General features: G+C 46.1%; 1 protein-coding gene across 1 annotated transcript in view; it reads left to right on the top strand.

Moving 5' to 3' along the window:
- Positions 1 to 16,830, top strand: part of CDH8 (cadherin 8) — a 244,222-nt gene that overhangs the window by 128,204 nt on the left and 99,188 nt on the right. Inside the window, exon 5 of the mRNA XM_035120354.2 lies at positions 12,683 to 12,850. Within this exon, the coding sequence (XP_034976245.2) occupies positions 12,683 to 12,850 (168 nt within the window). The remainder of the gene's footprint in view (positions 1 to 12,682; positions 12,851 to 16,830) is intronic.

The following is a 16,830-nucleotide window of genomic DNA, read 5'->3' as shown; positions in this document are numbered from 1 at the left end:
GTAGAGTAGAAAATAAATTTCTCCACCACAAGAATGAGCTACAAACCTGTACTGCAAAACTGCCTTAATATAGTTACAATTAAATGTTATAGGATACAAAATAACACATTGCTCTTAAACAAGCTAGCAACGTGGCCCAGCCTTCTTTTTAGACCTTATTGCAGTTCAATACACTTTTCTCTCTCTGGTCCAAAAGAGAGATCTTAAGCAACTTGCTTTTTTCCTCATCACAAAGCTTAGCTTCTACTACTACTGCTATTGACAGCACCGCTCACAAAGAATGCTGAGGTTCTTGTTCTCATCTTTCTTCTTTGAGAGATTGCAGCTCAGCAGGGGCGCTGATGTGGGACCCAGATTATGGGTAACCAATGACACCTACGATGTAATGTGATGTCATGTCGTTGTGACCAGAAGTCGCACTTGGAGGCATAAAAAAACCCCATGAATATTAGGAGAAATTCACAATGAATGCTGATTAATTTTCATCTGTACTTTTATTCTGAAAACAAGCAAGCAAGCAAACAAACAAACTGTTGTGAAAATATGAACTGCGTTTAAGATTGTAAAATTGAGAAACTGACAGAAACTGAAATTGGTAGTTTTTCCCATTACTAGATCCAGGTGCTAGATCTGTATAATTTTAAAATATTGTCCACCCACAATTTCTCTGACTTCTTTTCTTTCTCTCCATCTTCAACATGTTTCACTTTATGAATCTCTCTCTCTCTCTCTCTCTCTCTCTCTCTCTCTCTCTCTCTCTCTCTGCAGTATTACTGCTTTTTGTGGGAATACTGCAAAGATGTACAAGTTTTGTTTTGTTTTTTCATTTAAAAATGTTCAGTGCTAAGGTGAGAGAATGATAGAGAATGATGTGAGATGTTTGACAGATAAGTATGTAATTTGTGTACATTAGGTAAGAAGTGATTAAGGGAAGATATAAGCTTGCCTATCAAATATTTGAGATGTGCTAATGAGAGGGGGGGAAAGGGACACGTTTTGTATGTGTGTGGGGAGTGTTGAAGGTGATGTCCTAAAAGGAGATAAAGCAATCACTATGTGTTGATTACATTAGAAGTAAAGGTCTGTGCAAGGAAGGGGTGTAGTATTTAACAAATAAAGAAGGCAGATGAGTCATTTTCTCCTGGTCACAAAAAAAAATGTGAAGAAAATAACTCCAGCATGAATAACACAATATAAAAAATCATATCCAAAGTAGTTTGCAAATTCTATCCCACCTCCTTTTTAAGGAACCACTTACAGGGACAATTACAAATAGCTGTGGGTATTCAAGGGTACTGTTGCTGAAATTCCAAGTTCTTAATGGTCTTTCTGATAGCTTCTTCCTGAAGCTGTTGGTGTTCAGGGTCAAACACCTTGTATTTACTTGCTCCCTCCCATGGTATTCTCCCCCATATGATACATTTTAGAGCAATAGTAGCCAACATTATATCCTACAGATGTTGCTGGACTGCACATCTGATCATCCTTGACCATTGATCATGCTCACTGAGGCTGATGGGGGTTGCAGTCCAGCATCATCTAAAGCAGGCATCCCCAAACTGCGGCCCTCCAGATGTTTTGCCCTACAACTCCCATGATCCCTAGCTAACAGGACCAGTGGTCAGGGATGATGGGAATTGTAGTCCAAAACATCTGGAGGGCCAAAGTTTGGGAATGCCTGATCTAAAGGGTACCATGTTGGCTACTCATGCTTTAGAGTGTTTGGTTTCAAGCAGAGGGCTAATAGGAAATCTGAAACAGTACCACTCAAACTTGCCAGCAATCTCTACTAAGCCTTTTAGTTAGCTGGTATCTTGCTTCTCATCTATCGCATAACATAATTGCAAATAGGCTCTATCGCATAACATAATTCAGTTTCATTCTAATAATTCTCAGTATACCACTGCTATTGTTTAATATTTATTATGATTCATATAGCATCATCAGAGATCCATGATGCTTTACAGAGTACAAAAGGACAGGTGTCGGCATCAAAGACCTTATAATCTAAAATTTAACATAGGGGAAATAATTGGAGAAGGGGAGAGAAGTGGTTGCCTCACTTCCAAGAAGGATATTGTACAGCCGGAATAGGTTCAGAAAAGAGCAAGCAAAATGTTCAAGGGGTTGGAGCAGCTCCCTATAGTTGAAGGTTACAACAGTTGGTGCTTTCCAGTTTCAAGAAAAGGTGAGTAAGAGGTGGCATGTTACATATGTATAAAATTATGCCTGGTGTGATGTGAAGAAAGCAGCTCAAGAACTGTTATTCTCCTTCTCTCATAACACTAGAACTTGTGGGCATCCAAAGATGCCGAATGTTGGAAGATTCAGAGACAGGAGGGGGAGGAGGAGGAGAGAGAAAATACTTCTTCACACAGCACACTGTTAAATCCTGGAATTCACTCCCAGAAGATGTAGCAATGGCCACCAACTTGGATGCCTTTGAAAAAAGATTAGACATGAAGGATAGGGCTATAGGCAGCTACTAGCTATGTTGGTTATGATTGCCACTTGCTGATAACCAAAAGCTTTCAATTTCCCATAATGCATTTGGTTAGCCACTGTGAGAACAGAATGCTGGATTAGAAGGGTCATCAGCCTGATCTAACAGGCTCTTTTGACATTCTTACTTTTGGGGGCAGTGGAAGGGTGAACTGGGGGGGGGCATCTTTTTCATTTGTGTAGTTTTTGATCCCTGTGTTGCATTTACCAACTTTGGTTTCTCTTTGTTTCTCATTTTTTCACAATTGTAAATTCAGTTCTACACATTTCCGTATCAGTTTGCACTGAAAATTCATGAAAACTTTGAATAGGAAATTATCCTAATATATGCATTTGTGTATGTAATCTTGCCTAATATAATACACTTTTTGTATGTTATTTTCATAATATATGCATTTATATGCACATTTTATTGTTGTATATGCATTTTAGTATATATTACTTGGCTGAAGAATTCCATTGCAAAATTCAGAGAAGTGCAAGATGGCTGTGTTTTGGTTTGCATATACTCTAGGAAGATGTGGATTAAGTGGGTTCAACTTTTAGTGGAGACCAAGTGAAATATCTCCCTCATCCCTAGCTAGTTTGCTAGTCTTTTCTGTTATAAGCATTCTGCTACCATCTTGAGGGACAGACCTTTCAGACAGAAATACAAAAATTCTCCTTTTTACAGGCAATTTAAAATATTTCATAGACAAATCTAACTGCTCTCTCTCCCTCCCTCCCTCCCCCTCCCATTCTGTGACCTGTACATGCTATTAAAGCCAGGTTCCAATTAAAACAGCCACCACAACAAATGAAACAGATGAGAAATGAATGAGAAATGAGTGGATTAACATTTGGAACTCATTTGTTTGAATTATCATTCATTTTTTAAATTAATTAAATCAAAAGCAGCTCACTCATTTTGTTTATCATTTGTTTTAAAAATGAATGTGTGGCCTTGATGCACATCTCTTGTTCCATGCCTCATGCAGGGATTGATGTCCAGGTACATTTATGAGCTGCCCATTTCGCTCTCTCGAATAGAGTATAGTTTGAATCAAACATATTCAGAAAGTTAGATGCATTATACAATTTTCTGGAGAGTCTATCTCCCTCTCTCTGCTCCATTTACCCTCTTATTCAGTTGGCAGTAAATGATGTGCAAAGTAATATGGGAATATACACATAATTCTATTTGTCTCTGATTATATCAGACAGGTGACACTGAAAATTACTCTTTAAATAAAAGGAGCTAAATCAGAACAAAGTTTCCACATTTCTGAGTGTTTTTTTTAAAGAGCTATGTAATTGTAGCTTCCTGGATTTCATCAGATGCTCTAGAATAGGGATGGAGAACATGCAGCCCTCCAGCAGTGACCATGGTAAGGAACAAAACAAGGTTTTGTACTAGTGTGCAAAGCCCTGAATAACTTAGGCTCAGGATACCTTAAGAACTACCTTAGCCTGTACATCTTCACTTGTTCACTGAGATCATTTTGATCCCCCATGGAGTAGAAGAAATTGTGCCTTCATTGTTGAGGGCCCAACTCTGTGAAGCTCTCTCCCAGTACAACTCAGGCCCTGTTACTGATGACTTTCAAACACCTCGTTAACACAATTTTATTTCAGGTGGCATTTGCATTGTGAATGCTCATCTAATTTTTTGTTGTTCTTTTTTTAAAAAATCTGCCGATCTTCATTTAAATTTCTGAAATTTTAAACGAGCTTTAATTTGTATTTTAAATTTTGTATATTTTCTATCGGTGTAAGCCACTTTGAGACCTAGACGGTGAAAAGTGCAATATAAAATTTTAAAAATAAAATAATCACTAATCATTAATAATACACTTGCCAAGCTCTAGCATTGTTAGTGTTGAAGCACAGAGTTAAGAGGGAAATTCTCATTTTCTTGCACTGTTACAAAAGGGCTTAATTTGTGCTATTGTGCTAATATGCCACTCAATCGCCTGATGCAGTTTTTGTTGCTGTTGTATATTGCTTGCTAATTTATTTTCATTTTGCCGGCAGGCAATTAACACCTATTTAGGAACCTAGAAATATAAAGATTTAAATGAAATATTTTCATGCCTACCAGGCAATCCACCAGATGTTGCTGCAAGACTTGACAGCAACAGTCACCTATTTGGGAAGCCATGAGGATGAATCCAAGCTTCCCTACCAAAAACAGTACAAATTGGGCAATATTTATCTTATGGGTGTAAGTCACATAATTATTGCCAAACTGCATTCAGCTGAATAGATGTGCAAGCTCATAGACTTTCTCCCATTCCTCCCCGTCACGTGCCCCATACCCTTCCCATGTAGGGTAGAGAGAGGGGAGATTGTTCCATCAGCACAAGCATTTCTATCTCCTTAGTGCTGGTTTGAATGCAAACCTAGGCTTTTATTATAGCACTAGTGTATTTCAGCCCGTTCAATAACGGGCTCTAGAACATCCTGGGGTTCGGAGAAGCGCTTGCGCAGCGCTTCTCCGAACCCTGGGACCTGTCATTGCTGTCGGCGGCAAGGGGACAGGAACGGAGGAGGAGAAAGCGCTGCTTTCTCCTCCTCCGTTCCTCTCCCGCAGCCGCCGACAGCAAGGACACCTCCCAGGGTTCGGAGAAGCGCTTGCACAGCGCTTCTCCGAACCCTGGGACCTGTCATTGTTGTCGGCGGCAGGGGGACAGGAACGGAGGAGGAGAAAGCGCTGCTTTCTCCTCCTCCGTTCCTCTCCCGCAGCCGCCGACAGGAAGCAGAACTCCCAGGGTTCGGAGAAGCGCTTGCGCAGCGCTTCTCCGAACCCTGGGACCTGTCATTGCTGTCGGCGGCAAGGGGACAGGAACGGAGGAGGAGAAAGCGCTGCTTTCTCCTCCTCCGTTCCTCTCCCGCAGCCGCCGACAGCAAGGACACCTCCCAGGGTTCGGAGAAGCGCTTGCACAGCGCTTCTCCGAACCCTGGGACCTGTCATTGTTGTCGGCGGCAGGGGGACAGGAACGGAGGAGGAGAAAGCGCTGCTTTCTCCTCCTCCGTTCCTCTCCCGCAGCCGCCGACAGGAAGCAGAACTCCCAGGGTTCGGAGAAGCGCTTGCGCAGCGCTTCTTCGAACCCTGGGACCTGTCCTTGCTGTCAGCGGCAGGGGGACAGGAACGAAGGAGGAGAAAGCGCTGCTTTCTCCTCCTCCGTTCCTCTCCTGCAGCCACCGACAGGAAGCAGACATCCCAGAGTTCGGAGAAGCGCTTGCACAGCGCTTCTCTGAACCCTGGGACCTGTCCTTGCTATCGGCGGCAGGGGGACAGGAACGAAGGAGGAGAAAGCGCTGCTTTCTCCTCCTCCGTTCCTCTCCCGCAGCCGCCGACAGGAAGCAGACATCCCATGGTTCGGAGAAGCGCTTGCGCAGCGCTTCTCCGAACCCTGGGACCCGTCCTTGCTGTCGGCGGCAGGGGGACAGGAACGGAGGAGGAGAAAGCGCTGCTTTCTCCTTCTCCGTTCCTCTCCCGCAGCCGCCGACAGGAAGCAGACATCCCAGGGTTCGGAGAAGCGCTTGCGCAGCGCTTCTCCGAACCCTGGGACCCGTCCTTGCTGTCGGCGGCAGGGGGACAGGAACGGAGGAGGAGAAAGCGCTGCTTTCTCCTTCTCCGTTCCTCTCCCGCAGCCGCCGACAGGAAGCAGACATCCCAGGGTTCGGAGAAGCGCTTGCGCAGCGCTTCTCCGAACCCTGGGACCCGTCCTTGCTGTCGGCGGCAGGGGGACAGGAACGGAGGAGGAGAAAGCGGCGCTTTCTCCTCCTTCCTTCCTCTCCCCCAGCCGCCGACAGGAAGGACGCGCGCACTCTCCCCCCGCCTCCTCCAACCGCCGCTCCTCACGGCCAGGGAGGGTTGTGAGGAGGCCTTCGCCGGCCTCCACCCCGGCGGGAGCGGCGGTTGGAGGAGGCAGAGTGGGGGGAGAGTGCGCGCAGCGCAGTCTCTGCTGTCCAATCCCTGTATCCCTGGGGCACATGCGCAGTGACCCAGGGACACACGGGACATCTGGACGCAGGGACAACATGGACATTATTATATAGGACTAGTGTATTTCAGCCCGTTCAATAACGGGCTCTAGAAAATTCTGGGGTTCGGAGAAGCGCTTGCGCAGCGCTTCTCCGAACCCTGGGACCTGTCATTGCTGTTGGCGGCAGGGGGACAGGAACGGAGGAGGAGAAAGCGCTGCTTTCTCCTCCTCCGTTCCTCTCCCGCAGCCGCCGACAGCAAGGAGACCTCCCAGGGTTCGGAGAAGCGCTTGCGCAGCGCTTCTCCGAACCCTGGGACCTGTCATTGCTGTCGGCGGCAGGGGGACAGGAACGGAGGAGGAGAAAGCGCTGCTTTCTCCTCCTCCGTTCCTCTCCCGCAGCCGCCGACAGCAAGGAGACCTCCCAGGGTTCGGAGAAGCGCTTGCGCAGCGCTTCTCCGAACCCTGGGACCTGTCATTGCTGTCGGCGGCAGGGGGACAGGAACGGAGGAGGAGAAAGCGCTGCTTTCTCCTCCTCCGTTCCTCTCCCGCAGCCGCCGACAGCAAGGAGACCTCCCAGGGTTCGGAGAAGCGCTTGCGCAGCGCTTCTCCGAACCCTGGGACCTGTCATTGCTGTCGGCGGCAGGGGGACAGGAACGGAGGAGGAGAAAGCGCTGCTTTCTCCTCCTCCGTTCCTCTCCCGCAGCCGCCGACAGCAAGGAGACCTCCCAGGGTTCGGAGAAGCGCTTGCGCAGCGCTTCTCCGAACCCTGGGACCTGTCATTGCTGTCGGCGGCAGGGGGACAGGAACGGAGGAGGAGAAAGCGCTGCTTTCTCCTCCTCCGTTCCTCTCCCGCAGCCGCCGACAGCAAGGAGACCTCCCAGGGTTCGGAGAAGCGCTTGCGCAGCGCTTCTCCGAACCCTGGGACCTGTCATTGCTGTCGGCGGCAGGGGGACAGGAACGGAGGAGGAGAAAGCGCTGCTTTCTCCTCCTCCGTTCCTCTCCCGCAGCCGCCGACAGCAAGGAGACCTCCCAGGGTTCGGAGAAGCGCTTGCGCAGCGCTTCTCCGAACCCTGGGACCTGTCATTGCTGTCGGCGGCAGGGGGACAGGAACGGAGGAGGAGAAAGCGCTGCTTTCTCCTCCTCCGTTCCTCTCCCGCAGCCGCCGACAGCAAGGAGACCTCCCAGGGTTCGGAGAAGCGCTTGCGCAGCGCTTCTCCGAACCCTGGGACCTGTCATTGCTGTCGGCGGCAGGGGGACAGGAACGGAGGAGGAGAAAGCGCTGCTTTCTCCTCCTCCGTTCCTCTCCCGCAGCCGCCGACAGCAAGGAGACCTCCCAGGGTTCGGAGAAGCGCTTGCGCAGCGCTTCTCCGAACCCTGGGACCTGTCATTGCTGTCGGCGGCAGGGGGACAGGAACGGAGGAGGAGAAAGCGCTGCTTTCTCCTCCTCCGTTCCTCTCCCGCAGCCGCCGACAGCAAGGAGACCTCCCAGGGTTCGGAGAAGCGCTTGCGCAGCGCTTCTCCGAACCCTGGGACCTGTCATTGCTGTCGGCGGCAGGGGGACAGGAACGGAGGAGGAGAAAGCGCTGCTTTCTCCTCCTCCGTTCCTCTCCCGCAGCCGCCGACAGCAAGGAGACCTCCCAGGGTTCGGAGAAGCGCTTGCGCAGCGCTTCTCCGAACCCTGGGACCTGTCATTGCTGTCGGCGGCAGGGGGACAGGAACGGAGGAGGAGAAAGCGCTGCTTTCTCCTCCTCCGTTCCTCTCCCGCAGCCGCCGACAGCAAGGAGACCTCCCAGGGTTCGGAGAAGCGCTTGCGCAGCGCTTCTCCGAACCCTGGGACCTGTCCTTGCTGTCGGCGGCAGGGGGACAGGAACGGAGGAGCGCTTTCTCCTCCTTCCTTCCTCTCCCCCAGCCGCCGACAGGAAGGACGCGTGCACTCTCTCCCCCCCCCACCTCCAACCGCCGCTCCTCTCACGGGCCAGGGAGGGTTGTGAGGAGGCCTTCGCCGGCCTCCACCCTCGCTTCCCTGACGTGCCCTGCAGTGAGGCAGTGTCCGGCGGGAGCGGCGGTTGGAGGAGGCAGAGGGGGGGGGGAGAGTGCGCGCGCGCAGTCTCTGCTGTCCAATCCCTGTATCCCTGGGGCACATGCGCAGTACCCCAGGGACACACGGGACAGCTTGGACGCAGGGACATCTTGGACATTATTATATAGGATTAGGTCCAGCACCAAATCTGACCATTGAAGGAATGCTAGCTGCCTCCTCCTCCAAGTTGCCAAGCAAGGTCTGTGAAAGGAAGAATGAGAGAAGATGATGAGAGAAAGAGAGGTGGCACACTGCCATTTACTCCTTTCTCAATATTCCGCCAAGCCCTGCAGTTTAAAGTTAGGAAAGCATATATGGACAAGCAAATGTTTCGGCCATAAACGATACTTAAACATATCCTTAAATTGTCCCCTAACATTAGAGTCATGTTTTAAAGGTTGCTATTTATTATTCTCATTATTCTCCTAAAATGGCTATTGGTGTCACATTGCCCAAGAGCAAATAAAACAGAGGTAGAATGAGATTTACTTTTCAAGGAGCTCTTAAATTCATACTCAGCAATTTGCCGAATCTGTCTCAGAACCTGAATTGGAGAAAATATACCCTTGTGGTCTATGTGTCTGATGTTTTGATTTGTTTTTTTAAAAGGGTGTATTTTGAAAAGCAAACACTGGATTCACAAAAGGGGGGAATTAGATGGGGAAAAGGGGGAAAGTCAACAGTGGAAGCAAACATGGAAATGGAAAAGCAGGCAAAAATAAGGTTTTAAGTTGTTTATTGCAGGGGTTGCCAATGTCTGTGGTCTAATGGGCACATTTTCAAACAGGAAAGACTGCTGTGGACACCACACACACACTCACACACACACACACACACACACACACACACACACACATACCCTGCAAACAAGTGCACAATGTGACCTATTCTACTGGCTACAAAAAGATTCTTCTTTCAATCCTAATTTCAGTGGGGGGAAGAAGGTACCCTGTGGACACCAGAGAAGGTGACTGAAAGCACTTAGTTGCCCACAAGCACCACTTTTGTGATCCCTGGTTTCTTGACACTCACAACAGCCATAATAGTTTGTTGGAAGAGGAGAGAAACGGGGAGAGACATGTCATTCCACAAAGCTCTCTTTCATTCTGCACACAACAACGGAAGTACGTAGCCATACAAGGAAAACTTGGTTCTCTCTCCAAACCATTCTCATTGAAGATGGGCGAGCTGCAGTGGCTCACATGCCATTGTGTTGACAATTAGTGGGGACATCTATGTACCCTACCTCCACAAGTTAGAAAATATTTCAATTAATTCTGAGCAAATCCATCTATCATCTATCTATCTCTGACTGGAATCATTAACTATCAAAAGCTATGGGAAAATGTCACCTGCTTTACCTAGAAGGGTGATTAGAAGGAATGTCCCCTGGAAACTGATGGGGGGGGGAGCAAAACTGACTCCAAATGGGACCATTGAGGGGGGCAAGACGTTCCTCGGAGAAGGTGGACTCTCCTCCAAGTTTTCCCAGAATTTGAGGACTTCACATGCTCTGTTCTCCTTTCAGCCAAGCATTGCCAAACCCCTAAAACCTGCTACTGGATCTGAACCTACCAAATTTTGCCATCCTCTTCCTTCACAAAGAGCATACTTAAACTATGGAAATCACTCACACAGCAGGCAGTGATTGCTAGCAACCTAGACGACTTTAAAAGAAGCCATTTAAACAAAATCCATGGGATAAGGCAGGCTTTCTCAACCTCGGCCTTCCAGATGTTTTTAGCCCTCAACTCCCATAATCCCTAGCTAGCAGGACCAGTAATTGGGGATGATGGGAATTGTAGTCTCAAAACATCTGGAGGGCCAAGGTTGAGGAAGCCTGGGATAAGGCTATCAATGGCTACTAGCCATGACCACTGCGACGAACCCCCTCGCCGACGTTGCCAATAGATTGTGAGACGAAAGGGTACAGGGGTAAAGCAATTCCTTACACCTTAAAATAAACCCCTCAATTCTGGGCTTCTCGGTAAAGAGAGTCTAACTCCAGCTTTCGTAGCCTGATCTCACAAACACTCAGGACTATTTGAATGAACAACCTCTTGCCTACAGAACAGGGACTCCCTCAACTCAGATCCCCACTATCAGTCTGCCATATCACCCTGGCAAACTTGTGGCACTCTAGGTTTTCACCATACTGCCCTTCTTGTGTGACTCTAGGACACAAACTATCCCCTTTTCCTTAGGTAAGTTTTGCCCTTTTCTGAGTCCCCACCTCTGTGAGTTTTAATACGCTGCTGGAATAACCAAGACGATATTCTTTGGCACAAAAAGAAGATGAATTTTATTTTCTTGAGAACATAGGTTTTTCTTTTCTTAACGATGCATAAGTTTACAAGCTTAGTTACAGTTATACATTAACTCTGTCAGACTTTAACTTCAAGTTATCTTAAGCCTAACCTAAACCACCACTACCCTGGCCCCACACCCTTCTTCTTCCCTCATCGTCACCACACTCCCCCCTCTTCCAACTGCCAAAACGGTTATTCCCTCCTTTTTAAACCAGGCACCGTCCCGCCTCCTAAAGATGCGCTGTCACTTAAGCTGGAGGTGGATTAACTCTTTCTAATCCAGGGTGTAATAAATCTTCCATCCTGGGGCTAATCCGTTACAACCACTATACTCTGCCTCCACAACTGGTTGCTGGAGACTACTGGAGGGGAGAGAGCTCTTGTGCTCAGATCCTCCTTAAGGGCTTCCCACAGGCATCTGATTGGTCAATGTGAGAACAGGATGCTGGGCTAGATGGGGCATTGGTCTGATCCAGCATACTCTTATTTCCCTCCTTTTCCTCTTCCTCTTCTTCCTCAACCACTACAGGATCGTAGTTCTCACTGGGTTTTTTTGTTTTTTTGTTTGTTTAAAAAATGTTCACATAATTACTCCCAGAGCCTATATTGAGTTGGTTCCAGATTTCTGGATTTCAATGCTTTTTGTGTTTCTCACTAATGTCGATCTAAATATATATCTGCTATGCCCCCATACAAAGAAATAGGCTGCATGATCTCACTGTGTTAGAGAATTGCCACTTTTCAAATAATATTATTGTTAATAGGAGACATGAATAGTATATAATTATAAATGTTTCCACATACACAGAGTCATCCAGCTGAGAGCTCCAAGAGGATAAGCTCCCGGATTGAAGTGGGGTTCCCCCCCCTTCTTCTTCTTCTTCCCATGCCTGAGAAAGAAACCCCTGGAGCACAGTGATTTTAAAAGCCCACTGCACTGGTGGATTGAATTCCCCTTGACACTCTTAACGCTTCACTTATTACTAAGATGATTCCATAACTTGAACTTCTTGCTCTCTTTTCACAGACAAATGATTTCATTTAAAAAATGATTCAAAAACTGGATTAGTGGGGGGCATCCCCTCAAGAAAAACTACTGTACTATTATGAATTTGGCTGCTAATAGATTGATCACCTAGCGACTAATAGGCTTTAACAGCAAAACATGCACTTCCACACCCACACTAAATGCTCTTTGATTACTGCAAATCTGTCTGCTGCTTTGGAGCATTGCACCCACCTGAGATTGTGGAAGGGACAGGAACAGCCAGTTTTCTACCTGTCCTCCTTTTTTAAAAAAAAGTTTTTCTTTGCAGGAATGAGTGTTGTTTAAAAAAATAATCCATCATTTATAGGCTGCTTTAGAATTTATTTAGAGATTCAGTTGGTGTGGGGATCAGATTAACTTATTGTGAGGTCGCTGAGGATGGCCTGGGTGTTTTTTCTTTCCATTAAATACTTACTGCAGCCTCCCTGGCTGTCAGCACTTCATGATCTAAAAAGGCCCCATTAGAGGAGTTATATCACAATGTTTTTCTTGAGTTGCCACAGAAGAATGGGAGCTGGGGAGGCTGACTACCAAACACCAAACATACAGAAGGGAGGGGTGGAGATTGCACATGATGTGATCTTTTGTTAATACTGAGAACATAAGCCCTGATGAATCAGGGCTGGTATTGAATAAAAGTATTTAATGCATTTTACCCAAACACATATAGCTTCAGGAAAAGCATCCCTACTCTTTAACCTTGTTCTTGGTCAATTGTGTGTCACTAGTAAACTTCCTCTCTATTGTTTGTCTTCTCTTTCTTTCCTTTCAGCAATTATTAAAACAGCTCTTTCAAACATGGACCGGGAAGCCAAAGAGGAGTACATTGTGGTCATCCAAGCAAAAGATATGGGTGGGCACATGGGCGGACTCTCTGGAACCACCACTGTGACAATTACACTCACCGATGTCAACGACAATCCTCCAAAATTTGCACAGAGTAAGTGGTGCTTCTGGTGCTAGCTTACCTTGTCGACTATATTGACTTTCCTAGAGTACCTCTCAAACATTGTCCTGTTTGTATGCTAATACAGACAATGCTTGTTTGCAATAAAAACGTTGCATATGGGAACTAGAAACCAGATGAAGGTTGTTTGATTGTTAAATATATTTACTGCTAAGTTAGTTTTCTAACAGGATGGAATTGCCTAGTGATGGGTCCGTCTCAATTTGGTTCATGTCCCTTGCACCTGTGCTATCCTGTTTCAAGGCAGACATTTTCTGTAAAAATTCCACATGGGTTTAGTATTTTTGTTTAAGTATGTACAATACACAAGTGGTCTGCGGGCTGGCTTTAAGAATGGACATGTGAGTGACTGACAGCTATGACATGTGGCCACATCCTGTTCTGACCAGATTGGAAAATGAGAACAGCCCATGCCATCCCTGCTAGTGGGATTTCTGGCTTCCTTTTCATTGGATGTGGCAGGAGCTGTGCTTCCTAGATACTCCAGGAGGCTGGAACCTATTAGAAAAAGAAAAAGCTTAGTCTTCAGACTACCTTGTGAAGCTTGGTGGTCTAAAGGCCATCCTTATCATGACTTCTTTCCACTGTCCTTCTGCCATGTACCACCTAAATATTAAGCTTGTCATTGTCATATTATAGAACCTCTTCCCAGATGCTATAATTTGCTCCCCTCTTCTCCACACCTGATTCTATGCTCTCAACTGCCATTGAATTTGTTCACTGCTCACCTTTCTATACCTGCTGCCTTGTTGCTCATTATTTCTGAAGCAGTTTGCTTTACTGCATGCATCAAATTATGTCTGCATAGCAAATTCCTGAGCTTAGAATTCTTCAATTCTGAGTATATATCTAAATGTATATTTTGCACCTGGCTTTGGTGGGTGAATCCTTGGAGTTCTTGTAAAAAAGCATAATCTGAAGTCTGCATTGGAAGCATGTGTAGGAGAGAGAAACAGCAGTGACCTTACTGTGGGTGTCTGCTATAGACCACGAAGCCAGACTGAAGACTTGGATGATGCCTTACTAGAACAAATCTAGGTGTTATTGGACTCCAGCTCCCATCAGCTCTAGCAAGCATGGCCAGTGGTGAGGGATGATGGAAGTTGTAGTCTCAGACCATCTGAGGGGGCCACAGGCTCTAACCAGTGGTCCACACACAAACACACACACACAATAGATTGCTGCCGAGTCTCCCGCTGAAAAAATGCATGATCAGCAGCGGCGTGGCACCAGAAGTTGCTTCTACACATGACTGGACATGCGTAGAAGCAACTTCCGGTGTCGCTCTGCCCATGCCTGGGCACCCATGAAAAACGGGAGACTTGGCAGCTATGCCACAAAGTCTACACAGTAATTGTTAGAGGTGATTTGTGCATATAGAGGGTTGAACCAGAATCCATTATATGCAAAACTTTGTGTTATAGGAACCCTAGCAATAAATACTGTATGTAGCGTTATAGAAAACATGTGGTTGTGATTCTACATTTTGGGAAACACCATAGCTCTTCCTTCCTTGCTTTCTTATGACTCCATCACACACACACACACACACACACACACACACACACACACACACACACACACTGCAGTGTTCTTTCCACTGTTTTCAATGCCATTTCAGATTATTAAGAAGCCAGTGAGTTACACAACCAGTAAAAGAAGAAGAAAAAAAGACATATGTAGTTGATGACAGAAATAAAGCAATGACTAATTGGAGATGAGAGGTAGAAATAAAAGTGAATAAGTCTAGGTCTAGTTAATTGTTGATCTTTAATTCAAAATCCATATTTACTGCTATGGTTCCAGTGTATGTCTTGCTGGGTTAGGTTAAAATGATTTGGCATCATGCTGAGCTGTTCTGCAGTGCTTTGTAGTCTGCATCAAAGTGGTGGTGGTGGGGAGGGAATTATAATGAGGATTGATTTTTGTTTGATAAAGGTGTATTCTAATAGAATTTTGTAATGCAACCATCTAAGATGCCAGCGTATCTTTCTGCCTTTTCTTTAAAAAACCAAACAAAAACAAAATAGGAGATTAAGATGTAGCAAATCGAAAGGGTCTCCTAGTTTAGAAAATGTGTTAATGGCAATTTAAAAATAAAACATTTTTAAAAGAAATAAAATGGTAGTGCCTTAGGCTTATTTGCACAAAATTAGCCTGTCATTCCTGCCTGTCATTTCACAGTTACTGCATGTGGTTTTCTGTTCTATGTCACTTTTCTTCTACTCTGTGACCCACAATTAACCCACAAGTGGTGGCACAGTCTCCTCCCCCTTCCAATTAATCATGTCACATGATTATATATTGCCACAGCTATAGATTGGTTTTGAGTCTGAATTTTCTACAGAAAGAACAAAGAACAATATATGACTGTTTGCAAGAGAGACCTCAAAGAGACCCACAGTATGCTTTGGCTATGTGCCCTTGTTCCCAGTGGAGGGTTCAATCCTGATGGTTATGGAGGCCTAATTCTCCAGCTCCCTCCCACAGGGGACATGTTGGGGAAGCGGACTCCAACAGGACTGCACTCTCCTCTGACCAACTAGCGAGTGCAAAGTGTAATCCTGCTGGCTGCTGGGATCCATTTCACTAGCATGTGCACACAGTAGGAAAGAAGCAACTGGCAAGATTGAACCCTCCACTTACCAGCTGCTGAGTGGAGTATACAACCCTGCTGGCTGCAGTGCTGCAAAAAGGGGGCAAGACACACACATCTCCTTCTGTCACCCCACTTCCAATTGTGGATTTAATTAGGTTTCTAAAACCCTGATTAAACATGTGGGCAGAGGGAATGTAGTGTCTCCTTCCCCTCTCTGCAGCATGCTTAACTATTGTATGATTTTTTAATATTTAGTTGGCAGGGGAGTACAGCCCTAGTATGTATGGGGAAGGTCACTATAGCTTGTTTCTTCCTTTTGAGTCTGCCTGTTCCTTGCCTTGCTAGCAATGGTGAATGTGCTCCCACTTCTGCTCAATGCCATTGTTTTCTTTCTTTGCATGGTTTAGCATCATAGTACTGGCAAAGATACAATGCTCTCATTCAGATTTGCCATCAGTTATTATCCTGCAGACAAAGTCTAATCTAAATCACAAAGCCAATTCTGAGTAAAAAAAACCCGCTGCTTCCTGCACTCACTCTGGATTGCCTTCGAAACAAGAGCCCTGGAATAATGAGGAGAAAGAGTGGGCGAGACCTGCCTTGTAACAGTGGCTGAGGAAACTGAGTCAGCCATGGATGAAAAGGCAAAATCCCCAACAACTGCTGTTGTATTCAAGGCATGTTCTGGGTTAGATCCTTTGATGGACCTCTCCTACTTTACCTAGCCTCCTCCAGCTTACTTGTTGGTAGCAGCAAGCAGCTGGGTCAATGCAGGTGAGTTCACATATGCATTAGTCAAGCACTTGATGCAGTCGTGTGTACCGTCAAATCCAGACTGTTTTTTAGCACAAAACTAATGTAGGAAGAGGGTCGCAATGAGTGAACTGAAGGATCTGAAATTTCTAAAACATGCACAGCATTGTGTTTGTAATTCAAAATGAACAGAACAGTGGAACATTCCTTATGCTCCTGTCCTATCTGAGAAGCAAGACCAAACAATATGAAACACAGGGGTGTGTGTGCTTAGGATAAGAAGGATTCCAGAAGCACCCATAAATTCAAATGACCAGGAGGCACAAAATGGCCAGTTCAAATCATAACCTGTATTTTCTGTAGCTTCTGGTCATGTTTACAATTATCTCATTGCAGCCATTAGAAAGCGCAAGAAGAAGAAAACTCATTATGCCGAGTTAGCTATGAGAATGGAGGCCTCATTCTCCCTATGGGGTTACAATGCCACTTGGTAAGAATGTAGGAAGAACCATGTTGGATAAGGTCAAAGGCCCATATAGTCCCAAATTCTGTCTTCATAGTGGCCAACCAGATGTCAATGGGAAATCTTAGTGCTGTGGTC

This window comes from Zootoca vivipara, chromosome 6 (genome assembly GCF_963506605.1).
Source record: "Zootoca vivipara chromosome 6, rZooViv1.1, whole genome shotgun sequence".
NCBI lineage: Eukaryota > Metazoa > Chordata > Lepidosauria > Squamata > Lacertidae > Zootoca > Zootoca vivipara.
Note: the sequence above shows the minus strand (reverse complement) of the source record. Positions and strands in the feature narration are given on the sequence as shown.